The sequence below is a fragment of the Carcharodon carcharias genome, chromosome 1 (genome assembly GCF_017639515.1).
Source record: "Carcharodon carcharias isolate sCarCar2 chromosome 1, sCarCar2.pri, whole genome shotgun sequence".
Classification (NCBI taxonomy): domain Eukaryota; kingdom Metazoa; phylum Chordata; class Chondrichthyes; order Lamniformes; family Lamnidae; genus Carcharodon; species Carcharodon carcharias.
The window spans coordinates 103,692,852-103,719,308 of NC_054467.1; the positions used below are offsets into that span (position 1 = coordinate 103,692,852).

The window sequence follows — 26,457 nt, forward strand, 5'->3', positions numbered from 1 at the left end:
AATTTTGAGAAGGTTTTTAAGGATTGAGAGAAAAGAGGAGGGACTTGAATCAGTTTCCAAGAGAATAGCCAAAATTCTGCCAGAAATGATGGAATGAAGGGAAGAACCTTGCACCTAAAGCACTGAGTCATGAACTGAAAGGAGGGGCATAAGGGAGAAATTGGAGTGAACTTGCGTCCCATTAGGCTGAGTAAGATTCAAACCCAGATCCATGAGATGGAAAAATAATTCCCTAATCCACTGCTCTACCCAGTCAGAACTCAATGTCTAACATTTTATACAGGAAAATTGATCTGTTAGCTTAACATGGAGTGGATCATTAGTTTGTTCCAGGATGCAACAGGTGCAAGGCAAGGGAATTATTTGTAGTGGTGTGATGTTCAAGCTTAGTCTGCAGCTCAGGCTGCTACATGTATTAAAAAGACATGGTCTTGTTCATAATTGAGCTTAAGTTAACTGGTGAGCCTCCACCTTCTTAATTTTGGCCCTATGTGTGGTCTGTAAAGTTAACACCAGATCACGGGCATCTGATGTTCAATTTACTCAAACAAACTTGTTCCTTTTTTGAAAAAAACAGAGCAATCCATATATCATTAAGTTGTTTCAATTTGTGACAATTTAAGATGAATCACTAGGATTATATTAATGTGACATCTTCCAGGTAATACACTACAGAAATCTTGGTGAAGAGCAACTCCCTAATTATCATATTAGCCATAGCTGAAGAATAACAGTTGGACTAAATTGATTAAATTTCCAAAAATGGAACTGTAAAGATTTGTTTTGTGGCCTATTTGTTCCAATATATGTTTGGAGAGTTAAATCTTTTTGTTTAGGACCTCAATGTAATGTGTAAAATAAATTATTGAAAATTATGACTAGCAGGTGTTGTGTATTCTCAATGCTTAAATATTACATTGGTATTAAAATGTAACTTTGATTCTCACAATTTTTATTATTTTGCAAACTGTATTGAACTGTGACGTATTTTTGCAGATGCACGTGTATTCTCTTGGAATGACTTTGTATTGGGGAGCCGATTATAAAATACCTCTGAACCAGGTAAGTGTAACGTACGTTTGAACCAGGCACATTAAGTGTATGTTATTTATTTTGAGGAAATATCCCAAATACAGTTGTGAGTTCAAGGCTGTTATTTCAGGGGAAGCCAAAACCCCCTTGCTTCTGCATAATTTCTGCATTTACGAGGGTGCATTTTCCTTGATGTAGTGGCTTCCCGCCCATTCCCTCCCCCACTTAATGTAATGGAAAGGAACCAAGTCTGTACTCACAAAACCCTCCACGCCATTCTTGAGTATCAGACAGATAGGGATCAGCTTGCTGGGGTTTTGTAAGTTTTGCATGTTCAATTGTTTGGAAATTGCAGATAGGTATGTGTGCACAAGTCTTGTCTCACTGACCTGTGCAACTGGGCTACGTGCCTAGCCAGCCCACAGCCTCTGTCGCCGCTGCAGTATTTTGTATTTGCCACTGTAGATGTTGTTTCTGGAGTTCAAACTTAAGAGCTATCTATTTGGCACAATAAAGCAAAGGAGCTACTTTATTTTGCCGTATCTTCTAACATTTCTTTCAAGTTTCACATGAAACATTTATACGTTTGTAAAAATTCTGGATAGATATTGGTCGGAAGCCACAGTTATTTATTTTCACTAGATATGTGAATTAACTCAGTTAAAAGTACTAACCAGCAATGAAGAAGCTTTATTCTTTGCCCACAAGCTGCAAAGAATACAAGAGATCTTGCTGCTCTCAGCAGTGGGACTTAATTACCTAAAGAGGGTTTTCATTTGGTAAACAAGATTTTAGAAATTCTGAATTAGTGAAATGAATGTTTGCCAAGAAATTAGCACTGCAGTTTAACCTTATTAGCCTTTTGATTGTTTTGTAGAGGCCACATTAAATACCTTCAAAGATGTTTCACCAAACCACAATTTTGTGCATTTGTGCGACGCCTTTATTATCCATAGATTTCTTAGATGATAGATTTATACAGATCATGCGTTTACCATTAAAAAAAATTCCAAGTGCCTTTAGAAGGGGAGGGGGCAGCTATGTTATGTTTGCAAATATGAAAAATAGGTTAATAGATGAGAAAGAAGTGCGAACATTCTTTATTGATGATTAAGGCTTGAGGGAATCTTGGAAGCTTATAGGGGACAAACAAACACAAAAGGAAGCCTTGAAAGATTGGACTCAGCAAGTGAATCATCACAAGCCAGTGAGGACCACTGCAACCAGGTAGATTGTTGACATGTAGAGGGGGAACAAGGAAATGCAGGTACAGCAAGTGATTAACAAAGCTAACAGAATGTTATTGTTTATTGCAAGAGGAATTGAATACAAGAATAGGGAGGTTATTCTTCAGTTATGCAGGGCATTGGTGAGACCACAGCTGGAGGACTGTGTACAGTGTTGGCTTCCTTATTTAAGGAAAGATGAAAATGCATTAGAAGCAGTTCATATAAGGTTTACTAGATTAATAGCTGGAATGGGTGGGTAATTTTATGAGGAAAGGCGGGACAGACTAGGCTTGTATCTGCTGGAGTTTAGAAGACTAAGAGGCGACTTGATTGAAACATGTAAGATCCTGAGGGGACTTGACAGGGTGGATGTGGAGAGGATATTTCCTCTTGTAGGAGAATCTGGAACTCAGGGTCACTGTTTCAAAATAGGGGTCACCCATTAAGGACAGAGATGAGGAAAAGTTTTTTCTCTGAGGGTTGTGAGACTTTGGAATTCTCTTCCTTAAAAGGTGGTTGAGGAAGAGCCCTTAAATATCTTTTAGGCAGGGGTAGATAGAGTCATAGAGGTCTACAGCACAGAAAAAGGCTCTTCGGCCCATTGAGCCTGCACCGGATTATTGATAGGCATGGGAGAAAAAGGTTAATGGGGATAGGTAGGAATATGAGGTTCAAATCAGATCAGCCATGATCTTACTGATTGGTGGAGCGGGCTTTAGGAGCCAAGTGGCCTAATTTGAATGTTTGTATGTAAATACGCATATTGGATAGATAAGGGTGAAATAAAAGGTAAGGAAGCTTGTACTAACAAGATCATACCAATGAGGAAATACCAGACACTAATGATAATAGGACAAAAACGGGACATTGGCGAAAAACAAATTCTGGAAGAAGATGCAAAACCGGAGGCGGTGGATGGGTCAAATGTACAGACTAATGACAGGGAGATTTTAGTTCTTAGGGATTTTTTGCTCATGGATTTGAAGGCCCGTTTTTTGTAGTTGAAATCCACAGGTTGGGAAGTTCTTTGAAACTAGCACAGTGCATATATTAGAAAGATTAGAAAGGAGACATGAAAGGACCCAGAGATGGCAGTAGATGAAGGAGTGAAGGATGGGGAAGAAATAATATAGGTATTGTAACTTTCTCACGTGGAAATGTTGCCTTGCAAGTCAAAGACAAAGAGCGCAAAATAATGTTCTCTGGCTTACTTCCAGTGTTGAGTAATGGAGAGAAGATTGCCAAGAAAATTGAGGATGTAAATAAGTTATTGGCAGCCTGGTATGAAAATAATGAAGATACCTTTTACAAGTAAATGGGAATATTTTAGAACAAAAGCTAATGCAGGAGAAGTGGGATGCACCGAGAATATGCAGGAACTGTTTGGAAGAACTATAGAGCCAAAAATCAAGAATTAACCAAGCTAGATAGACAGGGAACAGGAGCACATGGGAATGAAAATGAATCCCATATGATACTGAGCATGGAGTGGAAGGTAGTCAACAAGGCAGGCAGCATGATGCAGTTGAGAAACACACAGGAGCCAGATACCAGGCACAACAATTGCATTTATGTAGCATGTTTAACATAGAAAGCATCCCAAAGTGCCTTCGGAGGAGGAGTGCTGCATCAGGAAGAACTAAAAAAGCAATAGACAGAATTAGAAATTAGGAGAGATTAGCAGAGGTTATTGAAAACTTGGTTGAAAAGATGGAACCTGAGAATCTGAGGTGAAAATTGCAGAGGTAGAGTGGTTTAGTGAGAAAATTCCAAAACGTAGGGCTGAGGCAGCAGAAGGCTTTTAATAGTAGGACAAAAGAATTGGCCAACATGAGGGCCTGATTTTACCCATAGTAAAATGCTTATACATTAACAATGTAAGAATGAGAAAAACACTACCAGATGGAAACTGTTATGGCAGTAAGAATATCAGAAACCTGACTGACCACAGAGGATAGTAATGAATGCAACATGTCCTAAAGATAAGCAGATAGGAAAGACATTTATATCAGAGACAGCTGGGAGATTAATAAAGTTGATCCTGTGTGAGGTAGAAAGTTACAAAATGAACTTATTTTATATAATGGAAATAGGTGGGAAAAGGAAAATCTTTATAATTTATTGGGAAAAAAAAAAAGAGAAGGGGGAAACAGAAAGGGGGTGAGGATGGGGGAGGGGACTCACGACCTAAAGTTGTTGAATTCAATATTCAGTCCGGAAGGCTGTAAAGTCCCTAGTCGGAAGATGAGGTGTTGTTCCTCCAGTTTGCGTTGGGCTTCACTTCCAGTGAAGCCCAACGCAAACTGGAGGAACAACACCTCATCTTCCGACTAGGGACTTTACAGCCTTCCGGACTGAATATTGAATTCAACAACTTTAGGTCGTGAGTCCCCTCCCCCATCCTCACCCCCTTTCTGTTTCCCCCTTCTCTTTTTTTTTTTTTTCCCAATAAATTATAAAGATTTTCCTTTTCCCACCTATTTCCATTATATAAAATAAAAAAAAAAACCCACTAGAGCTATACCTTGAGTGCCCTACCATCCATTCTTAATTAGCACATTCGTTTAGATAATACTCTGATTGGATATTTGATGTGAAACAGATGAAACTAATACCTGCTACAAACTACCAGGTCAGAAAAGGACAGCTATGTGCTCTATGATGAGATAAGGATATTTTTAACTGTGAAATTAAAATATATTTTCCGTCAGTCAAATTTAATTTGGGTGCTTATTATCAAGGATTCAATGGGCAGGAACACAAGAGTATTCAAATTTATCATAATATGAAATTCAGAAATGCTGAGAACCAGGAATTGGGTCATAAGCATTAAAAAGGTTAAGTAACTTCACACATTTTGCTTAAGCTCCTTATTTGCTGATAAGACTGGGGAGCTAGGGGAAATTATTCAGCAACACAAGTAGAAGACAAATGGGAATAAAATGGACATCATTTGGCATGCAGGAGAAATACATACCTAGAGATATGAGCATTTCCTAAACAACACAATACTAAACAGATGAAATTTAAAAAAGCAAAATAACAATGATATCTACTTGCCTTTAATATAACACAAAAGTCTCAAGAAACTGGACAAAAAAGCATGTTAGAAACAGGTGTTGTGCCAGGAAGGAAGAGATTAGGACCAATGAAGAGCTCTGAAGAAGGGTCATACGGACTCGAAATGTTAACTCTGTTTCTCTCTGTACAGATGCTGCTAGACCTGCTGAGTTTTTCCAGCATTTTCTGTTTTTGTATTGAAGAGATGAGTATTGATTAGGTTAAAAGTAGTGAGAAAGGTACAAGGGCAAAAATCTTTAAGAATTATTTCAAAGAGTAGGACTAAGGCTGCTGTAAAACAATGCTAGGGCAAAGACTGGGTGGAATGAACACTCAGCTAGAACCAGAAGAATGGAATATTTGTGAATGAATCTAAAGATGGAGCAAATATAGGGTTTGAAGAGGCCATGGTGGGGGGATTTGTAGATGAGGATCATGATTTTGACTTGGATACCTTAGAAGACAGGAGTGCTAGGCAAGTGAGACTTAACCTGGGACAGAATGTGTGACAGAGTTTTGGACAAGTTGGAGTTTCTGGAGGCTGGATTATGAGATTACAAGAAGATAGCATGTTTGAATCTGAAGGTGACAAAGGGCTAATTAAGAGTTTCGGTAGTGAACTGGCTGAGTTAGGAGTGGAGATGCACAGTGCAGTGGAGTTAGAAGTACACAGTACTTTTTTTTTATTCATTCATGGGATGTGGGTTTCGCTGGCTGGGCCAGCATTTATTGCCCATCCCTAGTTGCCCTTGAGAAGTGGTGGTGAGCTGCCTTCTTGAACCACTGCAGTCCATGTTGTGTAGGTACACCCACAGTGCTGTTAGGAAAGGAGTTCCAGGATTCTGACCCAGCGACATTGAAGGGACGGCAATATATTTCCAAGTCAGGATGGTAGTGACTTGGAGGGGAACTTCCAGGTGGTGGTATTCCCATCTATCTGCTGCCCTTGTCTTTCTAGTTGATAGTGGTTGTGGGTTTGGAAGGTGCTGTCCAAGGAGCCTTGGTAAATCCCTGCAGTGCATCTTGTAGATGGTACACACTGCTGCTACTGCTTGTCAATGGTGGAGGGATTTGTGGATGTGGTGCCATTCAAGTGGGCTGCTTTGTCTTGGATGGTGTCAAGCTTCTTGAGTGTTGTGGGAGCTGCACTCATCCAGGTAAATGAGGAGTATTCCATCACACTCCTGACTTGTGCCTTGTTGGTGGACAGGCTTTGGGAAATCAGGAGGTGAGTTACTCGTCACAGGACTCCTAGCCCCTGACCTGCTGTTTAGCCACTGTGTTTATATGGCTAGTCCAGTTCAGTTTCTGGTCAATGATAAACCCTAGGATGTTGATAGTGGGGGATTCAGTGATGGTAATGCCATTGAATGTGAAGGGGTGATGGTTAGATCCTCTCTTGCTGGAGATTGTAAAGAATAAGGAATGGTTTTAAAGGTTAGTGCAAGGATCAACAGGAAGTTAAATTGGATGTGGCCTAATTCATCTTGAGGGAATAGTTTGGGAGGGGCATGGAGCGGTGGCTAGGGACTGGAGTTTGTCAAGGACTGGTGATGACAGCTGTGATCTTCCTTATCTTGAGCATGTAGATAAGCAAGAGCTGATAAAAACAAAAAACTGCGGATGCTGGAAATCCAAAACAAAAACAGAATTACCTGGAAGAACTCAGCAGGTCTGGCAGCATCAGCGGAGAAGAAAAGAGTTGACGTTTCAAGTATGAGGACTCAAAACGTCAACTCTTTTCTTCTCACCGATGCTGCCAGACCTGCTGAGTTTTTCCAGGTAATTCTGTTTTTGTTTAAGAAAGAGCTGAAATGTTTTAGAAGGCTTGTCAGACCTAGGCTATAGTTGTGAAATATAGTTAAGGATCTTCTAAGAATTTAACAGCAAGAGGGCATAAAAGAAAATGTGAGAAATTTAAAAGAAAACAACAGAGCTGGGTCTCTGTATGTAAAATAATTATTGTTCTGAAAGATTGCTTCCTCCACATACTCTCCAGGGAGGGAGGCCTAAGCAGTATAGCATTTCCTAAGTAGCTATTGATGGCTTTAGTATAAGTGAAATCAAAGTTCTACACAGCTTGAAAGAATGTAAATCAAACAAGTTCCCAAGAATAAATGTTATTTGTATCAGAAAAGAGAAGACAGAGGGAATTTGTAATGCATTGATTGAATCCCTCTTGATCATAATGAACACAGGAAGATAAAAATAGACTGTAAACATGTTAATGTGATGCCTATATTTAAAAATTGACAAAACATATATAGACAGCCATAAACTCATTAGGTCTCTGTCAATATTGTGTAAAATAATTATGTTACTTGAAAAATGTTTTTCACAATTATTTGAATAATAATAGCTTTTCAACAGCATTCAACATTGATTCAGGGAATTATACCCTAACTGGACTATCGAAATTCCTCTAGTTATGTAGCTAGACTTGTTAAATGCATTCAACTGAATTTCATTTGAAAATGACAAACTCTAAATTGCCAAAGCAAAAATCTAAATTGCCAACGTAAAGTAATGTGCAGTCATTACAACAAGCATTATTCCCAATTTTACTAGAGATGGTACAAATTCAGAAAATTGTAACAACCATAACTTGGTGATCTAGAAAACTTGTTAAATGTGAGAATTGGGGACAGTGTAGGATAAACAAGGGCTAACCAATTTTTTTATCTTCTGAGATTTTACAAGGGAATACAGATCTCCCTTGTAGTATTCTCTATGGTAGTGATTCACAGATGTGAAGAAAATATCGTACAGCAAGATATATGCATGTCACTATAAAAAGAATGATGTCTCAGCAATGGCATTGATCTGCCCTTGGAGTAGAAACCAGTGCCTTGGAGATATAAAATCACAATGACAGAAAATGGGAAAGCACAGCAAGAATATGTGACCAACTGGTAATGGGATTAATTTTATGAGATAACTTTTATAATTTTCTCTGGTTACACTTGCACTCACTTTTTGTATATTTATTTCTGTAAAAAATTCTTCCTTGTAACAGTGTGGATGATTAGCACTGTAAAGGATACACAGAGATTATCAATTTCTGTAGCTGCCTTGCAGACTTTGTTTTCCAATCCACTAACACTATATTATCCAACACTAATACTTGTGTATTTTAGAATGGGATTGCCTGACTGCAAGGTTCTTCACACCAGTCCTATAAAACAACCATTATATTGTACTTCTGCGATTGCTGTTTTCTTGTAAATTCTGAACTTGAAGTAAGTACAGTTTCAGGGTTAGGAGCTGATCATTTAGGACTGAGATAAGGAGAAACTTCTTCACTCAGGATTTGTGAATCTTTGAAATTCTCCACCCAAGAGGGTTGTGGATGCTCCCTCATTGACAATATTTGAGGCTGGGGTAAACAATTTTTTTGTGGCTGAGTATCAAGGGATATGGGGAGCAGGTGGGCAAGTGAAGTTGAAGCCCAAGATCAGCCATGATCGTATTGAATGTTGAAGGCATGACTAGTATGGTCTACTCCTGTTCCTATCTCTTGTGTTCTTGTAGATCCCCAGCTGCAGCTTCCCATTGCTTGTTTGTGTGTCCATCATCTCTCCAGGTTGTTGAGCAGGAAACTGCAGCATTTTATTGAAATGAGGCTATTGCGTATTGCACTGAGAAAAGACTGACCATGGGGACTCACTATGAACACTCATTATGGAACTAACTTTATTTATAGAGGGCGGCAGTGAGGCAGCTGTACAATATGCAACACTCCCTCCCATTTAAAAAAAACTTGTACATTAAAATGTAAAGTGGTACATGTACATAATTTTTCAGAATTTAGTATGACTAAACCAACATCAACAATATGTGAAATTTAATAGGCTGGGTTGCAAACTTGTTACTGTAAAGATGATTAAAACAGAAATGACCAATATTATCAGAGTAAGTTACATGTAAACCTAAATTGTTTTTCCTTAACAGTGGTATATGTTTAACAAAAATATAATCATTTGACAAGTAATGAAAATCAATTTTTTCTTCCTTCCTTCCTACATATTTTCAATTAACCTATCTGGCTTGTTTCTCTTCTGTCTGGGTGTCTTCCCTTTCCATTAGCCTGACTCTGTTCTTTCAACATCTCTGACTGTGTCAACCCTGAATATTGGCTTTGACTACCAACTGGGACTGTGACATTAATTGATTTATCTTAATCAAAGGCCCTGACTCACTTTGCTCTACTTGTGGATTCTGTGATCCTGGCAAACTTTGTTTCTTTGTGATTTGCACTTTCTTTCTGACTTTCACTTTGGACTGTAGGAGGAATCTGAATTGTAGGAGGGTTATCATGCTCTCCTTTTGTCTGATTTCCTGTTTCAAGCAAATTATCTACATGACACTGATGGAATCTCTTCAATCTTTACAACAACACTCTCACATACTTCTCATCACCTCGCTGGTTTTTCACCAGGGAAACAAAGGATATGGGGAGCAGATGAGAACATGGAGTTGAAACGTAAGATCAACCATGATTGTATTGAATGGCAGAGCAGGCCCAATGGGTTGTACAGTCTTCCGCTGGCCCTATTTCTTAAGTTGTTATGTTCTTATGAGACTTGGTGATGTAATTCCTTTTTTGTATTGCTATGCCACAGTGCCATTGCTGTACCAGTGGTGGTGGGATACAGTTCACTTGGCAAGACCAAGTTGTTGAGGCAACAAGCACTTCGTACACGTACTTTGTAGCCTGGAGCTAAGGCTATCGACGATAGAGGCTTCAACATCCTATTCATCGCATGGCTGACCAGGAATCTCTCCTGCTCTTACTGCCTGCCATTGGCGTGTGTTGAAAGGATATGCAGGTTGAAACACAACCAGTTTGGCTGTTATGAGCACATTTTTCTTGGCCATGAAGTTCTGGAGTGGGTCTTGAACCTGGAGCATATGGCTCAAGAGGCAGAAACGCTATCCACTGCACCACAAGACCTCTGTGATAACCTGTATAATGGGATGTAAAATGGTATCTAGTTGAAGCTGAAAGAGATTTACAGTCAGGCTGCAGGAGTTTAATTCTTAATGAAGCTGAACGCATCAAATCTAATCTCTTTTTAACTAATTGCTGTTCACCTTCATGGAGTTTTTGACTATTTTATCTCAACGTGGATAAAAAAGAAGAACCTGTCTTTAATTTTACTCCTCCAAAATTAATATTGCTGGAAAGCACCATATGCATTGGTGTTCTTATTGCCTTATTATTACCTTGAAGTTTTGACATCAAAGGGATTTGCTATTAACAGCTGTTAACTATAAACAGAGGACTTTGGAAACTGAACAGATGGAAAGTGTTGTATTATGAATAGAAGTTTACTACTCTTGACGATGAGGTTGTACAGTTTTGCAAATTCTTTTAATATAAATAGCAAATTGTTGGGCACAAACTGTTCTGAAATATGTAACATTTTTTATTAAACATTTATTATTCCACCAGTGACCTTTACAATCATTGCTAGCAATCTAACACACGTAAGTTGCAATTCGTGCAGTACATGAAAAGAAAAGTGCAGAGGAATGTACTTTATTTGTAAAGTGTTTCGCTTCCAGATTTTTTTATTCATTCAAGGGATGTGGGCTTTGCTGGTTGGGCCAGCATTTATTGCCTATCTCTAATTGCCCTTGAGAAGGTGGTGGTGAGCTGCCTTCTTGAATTGCTGCAGTCCATGTGGTGTAGATACACCCACAGTGCTGTTAAGGAGTGAGTTCCAGGATTTTGACCCAGCGACATTGAAGGAACGACAATATATTTCCAAGTCAGGATGGTGAGTGACTTGGAGGGGAACTTCCAGGTGGTGGTATTCTCATTTATCTGCTGCCCTTGTCTTTCTAGTTGATAGTGGTTGTGGGTTTGGAAGGTCCTCTCCCAGTTCAACGGATCCTTTTACCCATCTCCAATATTCTCCCTTCACCTGGACCCCTCCCTCTGGATTCTTACCTTCTCTCGATCTGTTCATTGAGAACTGTCGGCGCGACATTAGTCGTCTCAATTTCTCTGCTCCTCTCACCCATTCTAACCTGTCTCTCTCTGAACTTACTGCACTCCATTCTCTCAGGTCCAACCCTGACATTGTCATCAAACCCGCTGACAAGGGTGGTGCTGTTGTTGTCTGGCGCACTGACCTCTACCTCGCGGAGGCTGAGCGTCAACTCGCAGACACTTCCTCCTACCTCTCCCTGGACCATGACCCCACCACTGAACATCAAGCCATTGTTTCCAGGACTGTCACTGACCTCATCTCCTCTGGGGATCTCCCTCCCACAGCTTCCAACCTGATAGTCGCCCAACCTCGGATGGCCCGCTTCTATCTCCTACCCAAAATCCACAAACAGAACTGCCCCGGTAGACCGATCGTCTCAGCTTGCTCCTGCCCCACAGAACTCATTTCTCGTTATCTTGACTCCCTTCTCTCTCCCCTTGTCCAGTCCCTTCCCACCTACATCCGTGATTCCTCTGACACCTTACGTCACATCAACAATTTCCAGTTCCCTGGCCCCAACTGCTTCCTCTTCACCATGGACGTCCAATCCCTCTACACCTCCATCCCCCACCAGGATGGTCTGAGGGCCCTTAGCTTCTTCCTCGAACAGAGGCCCAAACAATCCCCATCCACCACTACTCTCCTCCGTCTGGCTGAACTTGTTCTCACGCTGAACAATTTCTCCTTCAACTCCTCTCACTTCCTCCAAATAAAAGGTGTGGCTATGGGTACCCGCATGGGCCCCAGCTATGCCTGTCTCTTTATGGGGTATGTGGAACATTCCTTGTTGCAGTCCTACTCCGGCCCCCTTCCACAACTCTTTCTCCGGTACATCGATGATTACTTCGGTGTCGCTTCATGCTCTCGTCGGGACTTGGAAAAATTTATTAATTTTGCTTCCAATCTCCACCCCTCCATCATTTTCACGTGGTCCATCTCTGACACTTCCCTTCCCTTCCTTGACCTCTCTGTCTCAATCTCTGGTGATAGACTGTCCACCAATATCCATTACAAACCCACCGACTCCCACAGCTATCTCGACTACAGCTCCTCACACCCCGCTTCCTGTAAGGACTCCATCCCATTCTCTCAGTTCCTTCGCCTCCGTCGCATCTGTTCCGATGATGCTACATTCAAAAACAGTTCCTCTGACATGTCCTCCTTCTTCCTTAACCGAGGTTTTCCACCCACGGTTGTTGACAGGGCCCTCAACTGTGTCCGGCCCATCTCCCGCACATCCGCCCTCACGCCTTCTCCTCCCTCCCAGAAACATGATAGGGTCCCCCTTGTCCTCACTTATCACCCCACCAGCCTCCGCGTTCAAAGGATCATCCTCCGCCATTTCCGCCAACTCCAGCATGATGCCACCACCAAACACATCTTCCCTTCACCCCCATTATCGGCATTCCATAGGGATCGCTCCCTCCGGGACACCCTGGTCCATTCCTCCATCACCCCCTACTCCTCAACCCCCTCCTATGGCACCACCCCATGCCCACGCAAAAGATGCAACACCTGCCCCTTCACTTCCTCTCTCCTCACCGTCCAAGGACCCAAACACTCCTTTCAAGTGAAGCAGCATTTCACTTGCATTTCCCCCAACATAGTCTACTGCATTCGTTGCTCCCAATGTGGTCTCCTTTACATTGGAGAGACCAAACGTAAACTGGGCGACCGCTTTGCAGAACACCTGCGGTCTGTCCGCAAGAATGACCCAAACCTCCCTGTTGCTTGCCATTTTAACACTCCACCCTACTCTCTTGCCCACATGTCTGTCCTTGGCTTGCTGCATTGTTCCAGTGAAGCCCAACGCAAACTGGAGGAACAACACCTCATCTTCCGACTAGGCACTTTACAGCCTTCCGGACTGAATATTGAATTCAACAACTTTAGGTCGTGAGCTCCCTCCCCCATCCCCACCCCCTTTCTGTTTCCCCCTTCCTTTTTTTTTCCAATAAATTATAAAGATTTCCCTTTTCCCACCTATTTCCATTATAAAAAAAAAACCCCACTAGAGCTATACCTTGAGTGCCCTACCATCCATTCTTAATTAGCACATTCGTTTAGATGATATCACCAACTTTAACACCTATGTGTTCTATTGTACTATTGTCGTTGACATCTTTTGATGATCTGCTTCTATCACTGCTTGTTTGTCCCTACAACCACACCCCGCCCCCTCCACCTCTCTGTCTCTCTATCTCTCCGCCCCCCACACACACACCTTAAACCAGCTTATATTTCAACCCTTTCTTGGACTCGAACTCAAGTTCTGTCGAAGGGTCATGAGGACTCGAAACGTCAACTCTTTTCTTCTCCGCTGATGCTGCCAGACCTGCTGAGTTTTTCCAGGTAATTCTGTTTTTGTTTTGGATTTCCAGCATCCGCAGTTTTTTTGTTTTTGTCCAAGTCTTGCTGCATTTGGACACAAACTGTTCCGGCATCTGAAGAGTCATTAATGGTGCTGAACATTGTGCAATTGTCAGTGAACAATCCCACTTCTGACCATATGATGGTCCATTCTGACCAAGGAAGGTCATTGAGGAAGCTGCTGAAGATGGTTGGACCGAAGACATTACCCTTAGGAACTCTGGTAGTGATGCCCTGGAGCTGAGATGACTGACCTCTAACAACTACAACCATCTTCCTTTTTGATAGATATGACTCCAGCCAGAGGAGAGTTTTCCCCTGTTTCCCATTGACTCCAGCTTTGCCAGGGCTCCTTGATGTCACTCGGCCAAATGCTGCCTTGATATCAAGGGCAGCCACTCTCACCTTGTGAGTTCAGCTCTTTTGTCTGTGTTTGAACCAAGGCTGTAATGAGGTCGGAATGTAGATCGAGGCATTTTGAATACTTTCTACCTTAAAGTAACTATTTGTAGTTTCCCTGCCAGCCCCCACTCCCTTCCCCTGCCCTCCACCTTGAAAGGGAGCCTTGCTCAGCTGCTATCAACAATTGCAGTAGCAATGTAGAAAGTTCTGCACAGTATCCCTTCCAGCCAATGGCCATGATTTGGATTTTTTTAGGCTTGGAAAATTTGATACCTTTTAAGTACACTGCAGCACCCAGTTGGAGCTGAATTTTCCCAGCTTGAATACATCCCGATTAGCATCCAGAGATAAAAGGATATTGACTTGCAGGATTTCTTACAGAATTGTTTGCTTTTCTTCCAAAAGCTGATGCAGTTAAGAAAAGCCATGCAGGGAGGAGAGAGTGGATCTCGGAAGGAGAACACTAGGAGAAAAAATTTAATTATTTTGTTAAAAGTAAACTTGTCAAGTGTGAAGTACCTAATTTTGAGATGAATTTTTTCACTAAATTCATCAAAGATGGAATTTTGCCTCCTAGTCGCATGAATATCTCTTGAAGATAATACTTGTTTACTTGATCTTCAAAGGAAGTGGTTTACATTGGAACAACTGCCTTTATGTTTTTGTTATCTTGCTGAGAAACGTTAAAGTAAATCCTCTGATAGAATGGTTATTTCTGGTTACTTCCAGTTGTTTTTCATACTGAACATGGGAAAGGTGTGTATGGATTTTACTTTTTATATCAATGGATCTATTTGTATAATGGTATGTACCACATGTAATAAAGATTAGAATGGCAGAAATTCTTTGACAGCAATGATTTGAGAGTGCTTTGTGCATAAAATAAAACCTTTTCAAATTCTAATGTTCTTATCAAATGAAGCCCAATGAAGAAGGGGAATGTTAATCACCTTTACCCAGAAGAACAAAGAATTGTAAAGCAATCTTGTCTATTGAACTGGGGCCAAAATTTAGCTCACTGACAGGAATGCAAAATAAGTTTGATCTCAGTTCTGTCGAAGGGTCATGAGGACTCGAAACGTCAACTCTTTTCTTCTCCGCCGATGCTGCCAGACCTGCTGAGTTTTTCCAGGTAATTCTGTTTTTGTTTTGATCTTATTGTTGTCAGTCCATAGCTTTTAACTTATTGCTGAGAGAGTTGTATTTCTATGTAGGATAGCACAGTCAAAGGAGCAGCAGTTGTGGTACTCTAGTGATTCCAGGGATTGAGTTAACGCATTTATTTCTGGCAGCATCGGCGGAGAAGAAAAGAGTTGACGTTTTGAGTCCTCATGACCCTTCGACAGAACAGTTCTGTCGAAGGGTCATGAGGACTCGAAACGTCAACTCTTTTCTTCTCCGCCGATGCTGCCAGACCTGCTGAGTTTTTCCAGGTAATTCTGTTTTTGTTTTGGATTTCCAGCATCCGCAGTTTTTTGTTTTTATCTCTGCATTTATTTCTGTCCTGATTCTCTGATTGCAAGTAATGTTGAAATGCGGCCCCAATGAACAAGAAGTAGAGCAGGTGTGGGGAAACATGGACTTAAAACGTTAAATGTTTCTCCACAGATACTGCCAGGCCTGCTGAGGTTTTCCAACACTTTCTTTTTTTAATTTATATTAAACTCAGAATATCAAGCTTCACTAATGAATGTTGCTATCCTAGTTTATCCATTTCTCTTTTCCTTGAACCACTTGTTTCTTCCCCTCTCGAAACATTAGTATTGAAGTTTTTATGAAGAGGTTTCTTTTGAAACAGAAATATTTGATATGATATACTGCAGGAAATCTTCACATCTAAGCTGTTTGGAGTTGAGAACAAATATCTTGTAATATTGTGAAAAGGGAATGCATCTAGGGATAGTTTTTCATAGATATAAACTTCACCCAGTGTGTCAAAATTAGCAATCCACAAAAATAGTCAATTATTTAGAAGATTAAATGAAGTACCTGTTCAAGTCAACTGTTGCTTATATTCAACATAACTGTTGAATCCCGTTTTCTAGCCTCAGTTATCAATTATTGACTTTTACAGCACCAGAAGGAAACTAACAGCTCATTGTGCCTCTGCTCCTTCTCTGAAAGATCTCTTCATCTGGTCAATTCCATTTCCATTCCACTATTAAATTTTTCTTTTTCAAAACATTTAGCAATTTTTCTTTAAATGTCATTCTGCTTCCACTATTGCTTCTGGTAGGACTTCCTAAACCCAAACAATCTAGAGAAGAGTGCTAGAGGAGAGTGTGCGAGGAGCACACTGGGACAGGCAGTCATCAGCACCCAGAGAAGAGTGCAAGAGAAGGACCCTGGAACAGGCAATGTAAACATGTCCCCGCAAAGAAAAAGGGTGATACTGCCAAATCTAGAGCTCCCTGGTTATCCAGGAACAGGCCAGAATAAAGCAAAAAAAGAAAGATTATGACAATTACAAAAGATTTAATACTGTAGAAAGCCTAGAGGAGTATTGAAATTATAGAGGCGAAGTAAAGATAGAAATTAGCAAAACAAAGAGAGGATACAAAAAGTTATTGGCAAGTAAAATCAAAGAAAATCCTAAGATATTTTACCAATACATTAAGGGCAAGAGATTAACTAAGATAAAGGTAGGACCTATCAGAGATGTACATGGTAATTTGTGGGTAGATGCAGGAGATGTGGGCAGGGTACTCGATGAGTACTTTGTCTTCACTAAGGAGAGGGATGAAGAGACATTCTAGTTAAAGAGGAATAGTGTAAAATATTTAGATACAATAAGCATGGTGAGAGAGGAACTGCTGGAGGGACTGGCATTCTTGAAGGTGGGTTAATCTCCACGGCCAGATGGATTGTATCCCAGGCTGTTAAAGGAAGCCTGGGAGGAAATAGCAGATCATTTTCCAATCCTAACTAGGTATAGGCGAGGCCCCAGAGGATTGGAGGTCTGTGACCGTTGCACCATTATTTAAAAAAGGATGCGAGGGATGGGCCAGAAAATTATAGGCTGGTCAGTTTGACTTTGGTAGTGGGCAAATTATTGGAAACAATTCTGAAAGACAGGATAAACTGTCACTTAGGCATAGATTGATCAGGGATAATCAGCATAGTTTTGTTAGGAGAAGATCATGTCTTACTAACTTAATAGAACTTTTTGAGGAAGTAACGAGGAGGATTGATGGTAGTGTCGTGGATGTTGTCTACATGGATTTCAGTAAGGCGTTTAACAAGATCCCCGTTGGCAGACTGCTCAGAAAACTGAGATCTTATGGGATACAGGGGAAAGGTGGCAAGTTGGAGCCAAAATTGGCTTAGTGACAGGAAACAAATGGCCAATTGATGTTTTTGCGAATGGAAAACGGTTTCAGTGGTGTTCCATAGGGCTCAGTGTTGAGGCCCTTGTTGTTTGTTGTATATATTAATGGTTTAGACATAAATGCGGGAGGCATGATTGGGAAATTTGCAGATGACACAAAGCTTGGCCATGTAGTTGACAGTGAAGAGGCTAGCTGTTGACTCCAGAATGATATCAATGGTTTGGTTGAGTGGGCAGAGAAGTAGCAAATGGAATTAAATCCGGGAAAATTGTGAGTTCATGCATTTGGGGAGGGCAAGCAAAGCAAGGGAATTTTCAATAAATGGGAAGTTATTGAGAGGGGTAGAGGAAGTGAGAGACCTTGGAGTGCATGTCCACAGGTCCCTGAAGGTGGCAGAACAGGTGGATAAGGTGGTAAAGAAAGCATATGGAATGTTTTCCTTTATTGGACGAGGTATTGAATACAAGAGCAGGGATGTAATAACGGAACTGTATAAAATGCTGGTTAGGTCACAACTGGAACTTTGTGTACAGTTCTGGTCACCACATTACAGGAAGAACATAATTGCTGTGGAGAGAGTGCGGAGGAGATTTACAAGAATGTTGCCAGGGCTTGAAAATTGCAGCTACAAGGCGAGATTGGATTGGCTAGGCTTGTTAACCTTATAGCAGAGGAGACAAAGGGGTGACCTAATTGAGGTGTACAAAATTATGAGGGGCCTAGATAGGGTAAACAGGAAAGACTTGGTTCCCTCCCCTAGCAGAGGTGTCAGTTACCAGGGACATAGATTTAAGATGATTCGTAGAAGGTTTAGGGGGAACATGAGGAAAACCTTTTTCACCCAGAGGGTAGTGGGTGTCTGGAATTCACTGCCTGAGTTGGTGGTTGAAGCTGAAATGCTCAACTCATTTAAAAAGTAACTGGATCTGCATCTGACGAGCTTTAACCTGCAAGGTTATGGACCAGGTGTGGGAAAGTGAGATTAAAATGAGCGGCTAATTTCTATTTTTTCCTTATGGCCAGTGCAGACATGATGGGTTGAATGGCCTCTTTCTGCACATAACTTTTCTGTGGTTAGACCATAAGACGTAAGAGCAGAAGTAGGCTATTCAGCCCATTGAGTTGGCTCTGCTGTCCAATGAGATCATGGCTGACCTGATAATCCTCAACTCCACTTTCCTGCCTTTTTCCCATAACCTTTGATTCCCTGACTGATTAAAAATCTGTCTATTTCAGCCTTTGATATACTTAACGACCCTCTTACAGCCCTCTGTGGTAAAGAATTCCACAGATTAACTACCCTCTGAGAGAAGAAATTGCTCCTCATTTCTGTCTTAAATGGGTGACCCCTTACTCTGAGATTATGCCCTCTGGTCCTAGGCTCTCCCACAACGGAAAACAACCTCTCATCATCTACCCTGTCAAGACCCCTAAGAATCTTATATATTTCAATAAGGTCACCTGATGCAGGTCATTTTTCCATACTCCAATGAGTATAGGCCCAACCTACTCAACCTCTTCACCTCTTCTCATAAGAAAATTCCTCCATGCCTGGGGTCAACCTAGTGAACCTTCTCTGCACTGCCTCCAATGCCAGTACATCATTCTTTAGATAAGGGGACCAAAACCGTTCACAGTATTCCAGGTGTGGTATAACTAGTGCCTTATATAGTTTTAGCAAGACTTCCCTACTTTTTATACTCCATTCCATTTGAAATAAAGGCCAACATTCCATTTTCTTTCCCTTGCTGAACTTGCATGCTAGCTTTTTGGGATTCATGCACAAGGATCCCCAAATCCCTCTGCGCTGCAGCTTTCTGCAGTCTTTCTCCATTTAAATAATATTCAGCTCCTCTATTCTTCCTGCCAAAGTGCATAACCTCACATTTCCCCACTTTATATTCCATCTGCCAAGTTTTTGCCCACTCGCTTAACCTGTCTGTATCCCTATGTGGACTCTTTGTGTCATCCTCACCACTTGCCTTCCCATGTATTTTTGTGTCATCCACAAACTCGGCAATAGTACCTTTATTTCCCTCATCTAAGTCCTTAATATATATTGTAAATAATTGTGGCCCCAGCACTGATCCCTGGGCATTCCACTAGTTACAAGTTGCCATCCTGAAAATGGCCCCCCTTAAACCAACTATGTCTTCTATTGGTTAGTGAATCCTCTATCCATGCTAATATACTACCCCCAACACCATGAGCTTTTATCTTATTAAGTAGCCTTATGTGCAGCACTTTATCAAATGCCTTTTGGATATCCAGATATACTACTGGTTCCCCTTTATCTATCCTGCTTGTTACCTCCTCAAAGAATTTTAATAAATTTGTCAGGCGTGATTTCCCTTTCAAGAAGCCATGCTGACTTTGTTTGATTATATTATGCATTTCTAAATGCTCTGGTGTTTCTCCTTTATAATAGACTCTAACATTTTCCCAATGATGCATGTTAAGCTAACTGGCCTAAAGTTACCTATTTTTTGGATAAGGGCGTTACATTGGCAGTTTTCCAATCTCGTGGGACTTTTCCAAAATCTAAGGATTCTTGGAAGATTACTACCAGTGCATCCACTATCTCTGTAGCTATTTCTTTTAATATCCTCGGATGCAACGCACCAGGTCCAGGGGACTTATCGTCCTTTAGCCCCATTAGTTTCCCTAGTATTTTTCTAGTGATAGTTATTGCATTTATTTCCTCCCCCCCTTTTGCCCCTTGATTATTTAGTATTGGAATGCTATTAGTGTCTCCTACTGTGAAGACTGATGTGAAGTATTTATTCAGCTCCTTTGCCATTTCCTGGTTCTCTATTATTATTTCCCCAGCCTCATTCTCTAAAGGGCCGATGTTCACTTTGGCCTCAGTCTTCCTTTTTATATATTTAAAGAAGCTGGTTCTGTCCATTTTTATATTACTTGCTAGTTTACCCTCAAAGTTTATTTTCTTCCTCTTTATTTTTTTTGGTCATCTGTTTCCAACCCAAGTTTCTCACTCTCATTCTGAATGCTAAATTCTACCATGTAATAGTCACTGTATTCTCAAAGATCTTTTACTCTGAGATCATTTATTAAACCTGCCTCATTACATATAACCAGATCCTAAATAGCCTGATCCCTGGTTGCATCCACAACATATTGTTCTCAGAAACTGTCCCGAATACGCACTATGAATTCTTGCTTGTGGCCACCTCTGCCAATTTGATTTTCCCAATCTACGTGAAGATTAAAGTCACTTATGTTTAATGTACTGCTGTTATTACATGCCCCTATTATTTCCTGATTTATTCTCTGCCCTACAGCATAGCTAATGTTAGGGGGCCTATAGACTACTCCCACCAGTGTCTTGTTCCCCATTGTATTTCTTACTTCCATCCATATGGATTCCACATCCTCTGATCCAAGATCCTTTCTTGCTATCATACTTATTCCATCTCATACTAATAAGGCCACCCCACCATCCTTTCCTTCCTGCCTGTCCTTTCAAAAGGTCACATACTCCTGAATATTTAGTTTCCAGCTTTGATCTCCTTGTAACCATGTCTCTGTAATGCTATAAGCTCGCACCCATTAACCTATATTTGTGCCGTTAATTCATTTATTTTGTTCCAATTACTACGAGCATTTGAGTAAAGAGCCATTAATTTTGCCTTTTTATCATTTTTTCCCTCTTTGACCCTATTTGCTCCTGGCTTTTTTTTGTTTGGGTATTCTGCTCCTTCCTGTCATACCCTGGGTATCATTGCCTAAATAGCTACCCTGCAATGCTGCCATATCCTTTTGCTTTGTGAGCCTATGTATTGCCTCTGCAGAACCCTCCCCTGCTTTATTTAGTTTAAAACCCTCTCTGCAGCCCTAGTTATTTGATTCTCCAGGACATTGGTCTCAGCATGGTTCAAGTGAAGCCAGTCCAACCCAAACAGCTCCCTTCTACCCCAGTACTGATGCCAGTGCCCCATGAACTGAAACCCATTCCTCCTACACCAACCTTTGAGTTACGCCTTTAACTCCTTGACATTATTTACCCGATGCCAGTTTGCCTGTGGCTCAGGTAGTAATCCCAAGATTATTACCTTGGAGGTTCTGCTTTTTAATTTGGCTCCTAACTGTTCAAATTCTTTCAGCAGAACCTCCTTTCTAGTCCTATCAATGTCGTGGGTACCAACAAGAATGACGACAACTGGATCCCTCCCTTCCCACTCCAAATTCCTCTCCAGCCCTGAGGAGATGTCCTTAACCCTGGCACCGGGCAGGCAACACAGCCTTCGGGACTCATGCTCTTGGCTGCAGAGAACAGTATCTATACCCCTAATTATACTGCCCCCTACCACTACTATATTCCTATTTCCTGCTGTCTGAAAAGTGGGAACAGTGGTTCTGATTTGAAATGCTTAAACATAATATTGAATCCCAGAAGGCTTTAAATGCCTTATAGAAAGTTGAGATGTTGTTCCTTGAGCTGCCTTGGATGTGAAGGAGGTCATGAATGTGAAGGAGAATTAAAATGGCAAGCAACTGGAAGTTGAAAATCACATTTATGACTGAACGATGGTGTTCAGCAAAGCAGTCACTCAATCTGAGTTTGATTTCCGCAATGAGGTGGAGACTGCATCATGGTCAATGTAAACAGTGTATCAGATTGCAAAAAGCACCAGCAAATTGCTGCTTCACCTGGAAGGAGAGCTTTGTAGCCTGGCTAGTGTGAAGTGAGGAGAGAAAAAAGCAGGTGCTGCATGACCAGCAATTGTGTGGAAAGGTGCCATGGAAGAGTAGACCAGAGTGCCACGAAGGGAATGGCCCTGTCAGAATGATGAAAGAGGGGGTTGGGGAAGATGTGTTTGGTGGTGGCATCAGGCTGGAGGTAAGAGGACGATCCATTAAATGTAGAGATTGGTGGGGTGGAAGGTGAGGACCTGGTATGTTTCAGGAGGGAGGGGAAATGGTGAGGTCAGATGTACGGGAAATGGGATGGGTACATTTGAGGGCCAAGTCAACCATGGTGAAAGGGAATCCTTGGTTGAGGAAAAAGGAAGACATATTGGAAACACTGGTGCATGGAAGTGTATGGTCAGAACAGATAGGACAGACATGGAGAAATTGGGAGCATTGAATAAGTCCTTGCGGAAAGCAGAGTTGGAGGAATTGAAGTAGCTATGGGAGCCAGTAGGATTATATTAGATTTTTTTCCTAATTCACCTCTTCATTTCTTTAATAATGTTCAGTCTAGAAATAACTCATTTTTTTGCTTAAAATGAATTCATATAGTCATAATTTCAAATCAACTTTATTGGATCTGTTGTATACGTATCTTCAGGTCTCTGCTTTCTTGTCTTCTTTCCCATGACCCATCTTTGCATTTCTCCTCTTTACAGATGAAAGCTCATTGCCTTCTCTAATAACAAGGAGTCAATGTGTGATACCTTAACATTTGTTGTACGTTTTGCTCACTTTTAATTTCATTAAGTTGCCTTTAATAGATAGTGAAGATTTTGCCTTTTAATCGACTCCTGTGATAGACTTCTCATTTCTTGCTTAGGGGCATTTGTACAGTCAATTATTAGAAATCTGTTGCAACTTTCTGTTCTAATTAAGAATTTTGGATTTCTCATTCCACATTTTCAATACCTTGGATATCTTGGCAATGAAGTAGCATGCTTGAAATTCCTTTATCTTGCAAACTTAAGGTTCATCAGAGTTGAGCTGTGCACTATTTGAATAAATAATGTTATTGCAATAATTTATTTTCTTTGCTTTTCAGCCAATCAATCTTGGGGATCACCTGAATAGCATATTACTGAATATGTGCGAAGACCAGATGTACACACGGGTGACAATACGGACTATTCTAGATGCTTGCAGTGCTCATATCCGGAACAGTAACTGTGCACCAGCTTTTTCATACATCAAACAGCTGGTAAAACTTGTCTTGGGTAGCCTAACAACTGTAAGTACTTGGCTGTGGAATACAATTATTTTGTACACTCATTATAATTTAAGGTCATGGGGTTTTAACAATGCCAAAAAAAGTTACTGGAAATCCTAACACTGACCCCTTGCATTTGTAATAATATTTTCTATTTTGAACAAATTTATTACTTAAACAAGGCATGAGTTCTAAAAAGGCACGCCCATGGCAAAAAATGTTTGAGGTAGAAATAAAGAAAAATATTTCTCAGTGAAAAGTATGAATGGATTATTTGCATGTTGGATTATAACATTTGGCAACTTTTGTTCTTTCCTTCTGAGCTATTAGTGATTTCCCTAAGATTGGCTTCCAGCTTAATAATGGGAAACATGCAAGTTCACTATACTTGGTAATCTGTGTCATTTCTCAAAATATTTAATAAAATATATTTGGTTGGCCTAAACCTGGTATTTTCCATTTTGTAGCTGAATCAACCATCCTTATATCCAGTCAGTAAACCAGATCGCAACCAGGAAATTCGGGATCGACTGAGAGGCAAGGGCCTTCTAACAGGTGAATTTGCAAAAATATTTGCCTGTATAAAATTGTTTATTAATAAAAAAGGTAAATGTGAGTGCTCTGGCTTAATGAGTTAAATAACTAGCTAGCATAGTATTGAGCCATACAGAGCTAGGTTTAATCCCTGGACAATACTGAGGTCGTCCTTGGTGCTCTTAAAGGAAGAAACAAACACTGTCAAGGGTTCCTGCTCCAGACTGGAATGTGGGTTCTGGATGAGGACATAATTTCTCTTTATTTTAAAATAGGCTGGTGTGAAGAATTCTCCCTTGGTATTTCAGGACCTGGGAAGCTGAGTCAGTGCCTTCAGAATTCAGTTTATAGGACATTATGGCAGGTGGCATGTGCCCATCTCACCCTATCATATAGGCATCTGTAGAGGCATGTAAAGGTTACTGTAATGAAATAAGTATCTTAGCTTGTTCTGGGACCTCTTTATGAAGCTGGTCTGCCCAACATCTGGCTTACCATGTGATTGACTCATCCAGAAATCATATTAAAAATTAAGAAGGACTCTGCAGGGGTAATAGCTTAAAGCTGTCATCCACTCCCTATAGCCTAGTTGTGAGTTTGTTCTGTTAGATTGCTGTTCAGCTTCTGCACTTTTTGTTTTTATTTAGTTTTCTCTGTTGCACAACTAAATTGTGATTTCTGGGAAGAACGTTTTGTAACTGTTGGACTGCTGGTCTGCCTGCAAGTATTTTCTGTCTCCCATGGATGGCTTGTTAGGTCTGTCTTTTGGGTCTGGAAGAGGAGGGGGTCACCAAAGAAGATTGGGATGATGGGGGGAGCAGCTGGTCACCATCTGAATTCCCTCCTGCACTTCAACCTCATGGGTATTGCCCTCATTTTACTCATAATATTAAGACTAACAGCAAATCCATTAAAAAAAATTGCGAATCATTTGATGGTTGGTGGTTGTCAACTTCCACAATCAAGAATTGCCTTTGTGCAAACTGCTAGAACCAGTCTTGTGTGCTGGTTACAAAAACAGAATTACCTGGAAAAACTCAGCAGGTCTGGCAGCATCGGCGGAGAAGAAAAGAGTTGATGTTTCGAGTCTTCATGACCCTTCGACAGAACTTGTGCTGGTTTAACTATTCTAATGTTCCATTGAAGTGCATTCCCAGTTGCTGCAGCTGGGGACCTCATGCAACTCTGAACCTCGACAACTTGATTGCACACTGCAGCATCTTGGTTTACCTGTGGTAATCTAGCTCAGTTGGCTGTGTGCCACTGATATGGGCATTGGCAGAGTGGATGGTGAAGAGAAGTCATTCCTGGAAGAAGACATCAGGCATATCTCCAATGCCACTCAAATAAGGGCTGAACATCAGCAGTCCACTACTCTGCTTGGGAGCAGAGTACTGGCATGATGTGACAATTTAGAAGCCCCTGCCGATGCTAATCCTGAGACCCAAAATGGCAGTATCATAAGCTGCCATGGAAATTGTCAGAGCCATTGCCAAAGGCCCAATTATGCTGGGTGCCACCACTCCATGGTTGACAGCATGGGCTTTATGTACTGTGAAAAGTTCTAACACAGGTTGGAACTCAACTTCACTGTGCACAAGTGGGCAGCAGAATGCACCGAGCATCTGTGTATTTTCATCCACCATCTTCAGTAGTCTGTGTCTTCGAGGTCAACAGTTGAGTACTCTGTAGCAGGGTTGGGATCTTAATTCTCCCTCCATTTAGCTATCTCCTGCATGAGCTCTTTGCATGAGCCACGGTTAGGAATACACACTTGTGTCTGGTGATTCACCTACAGCCTGTAGATGTAGTCCTAGTCTCTATTCTGATTGTCATATTAAGTGACACAGCTTCCAGAAGCTTGCTGTCATCCTTAACTGCCACAGAGCCCCATGCATTTTCTGCACCTGCAATGAAAGAGATTTCAAGGGTGAGCCATTTGCGTGAAGGCAAGATGCAGATAACTGGGCTGAAAAAACTGTATAGTGTATAGGATTTGAGCCTCCAGGCTAAAAAATGAATAATACATCAAATAAAAGTGGAAACTTTAATCACATGTGGCTTTTTTCAGGCTCAGATGATGCCAGGAGCCTCTGTCATCATGAGGTACCCATTTGTCATTTTCAGAGCCTGCTTATCCAGAGGAAATAGGATGTGTAAGTGGCCACATCCTCTGAATGCTGCCTGCTCTTTGCTGTTGTGTGCTATCTTCTTCTGCAAGGAATAAGGGCATGTTTTAGTAGTAGTCTTATGAGCTGTTTTGAATATGTGACTATCCAGGTTAGAACAATATAACGTGAGTTGTGGGGAAGTGAGGGTTCCAGTAGTGCCAGAGGTAGGATGTGCAGAGTGTAATAGATGCTGATGGAAGTGGAGTAAGGTGTGTGTAGTAATTTGTAGAGGAGACAGTGGACAGGAGGGTAAAAAGTAGTGGGGACGTAGGTTTGAGCTGAGAGTTAGGAATGTCAACTTGACAACCTTGGTGAAGTTGTTAGACTTCTGTTAGCATTGTAGCCAGCCCCTGGGATCTAAGCTCTTGGCATTGACTGTCTGAATCTCATTTATCTACACTCTGTGTA

General features: G+C 41.1%; 1 protein-coding gene across 5 annotated transcripts in view; it reads left to right on the forward strand.

Annotated features, from left to right (window-relative positions):
* Positions 1-26,457, forward strand: part of ptpn13 (protein tyrosine phosphatase non-receptor type 13) — a 270,908-nt gene that overhangs the window by 44,412 nt on the left and 200,039 nt on the right. For all 5 annotated transcript variants that reach the window (XM_041196016.1, XM_041195983.1, XM_041195993.1 and 2 more), the window contains exons 4-6: positions 997-1,062; positions 23,180-23,365; positions 23,812-23,899. In XM_041196016.1, the coding sequence (XP_041051950.1) occupies positions 997-1,062; positions 23,180-23,365; positions 23,812-23,899 (340 nt within the window). The remainder of the gene's footprint in view (positions 1-996; positions 1,063-23,179; positions 23,366-23,811; positions 23,900-26,457) is intronic.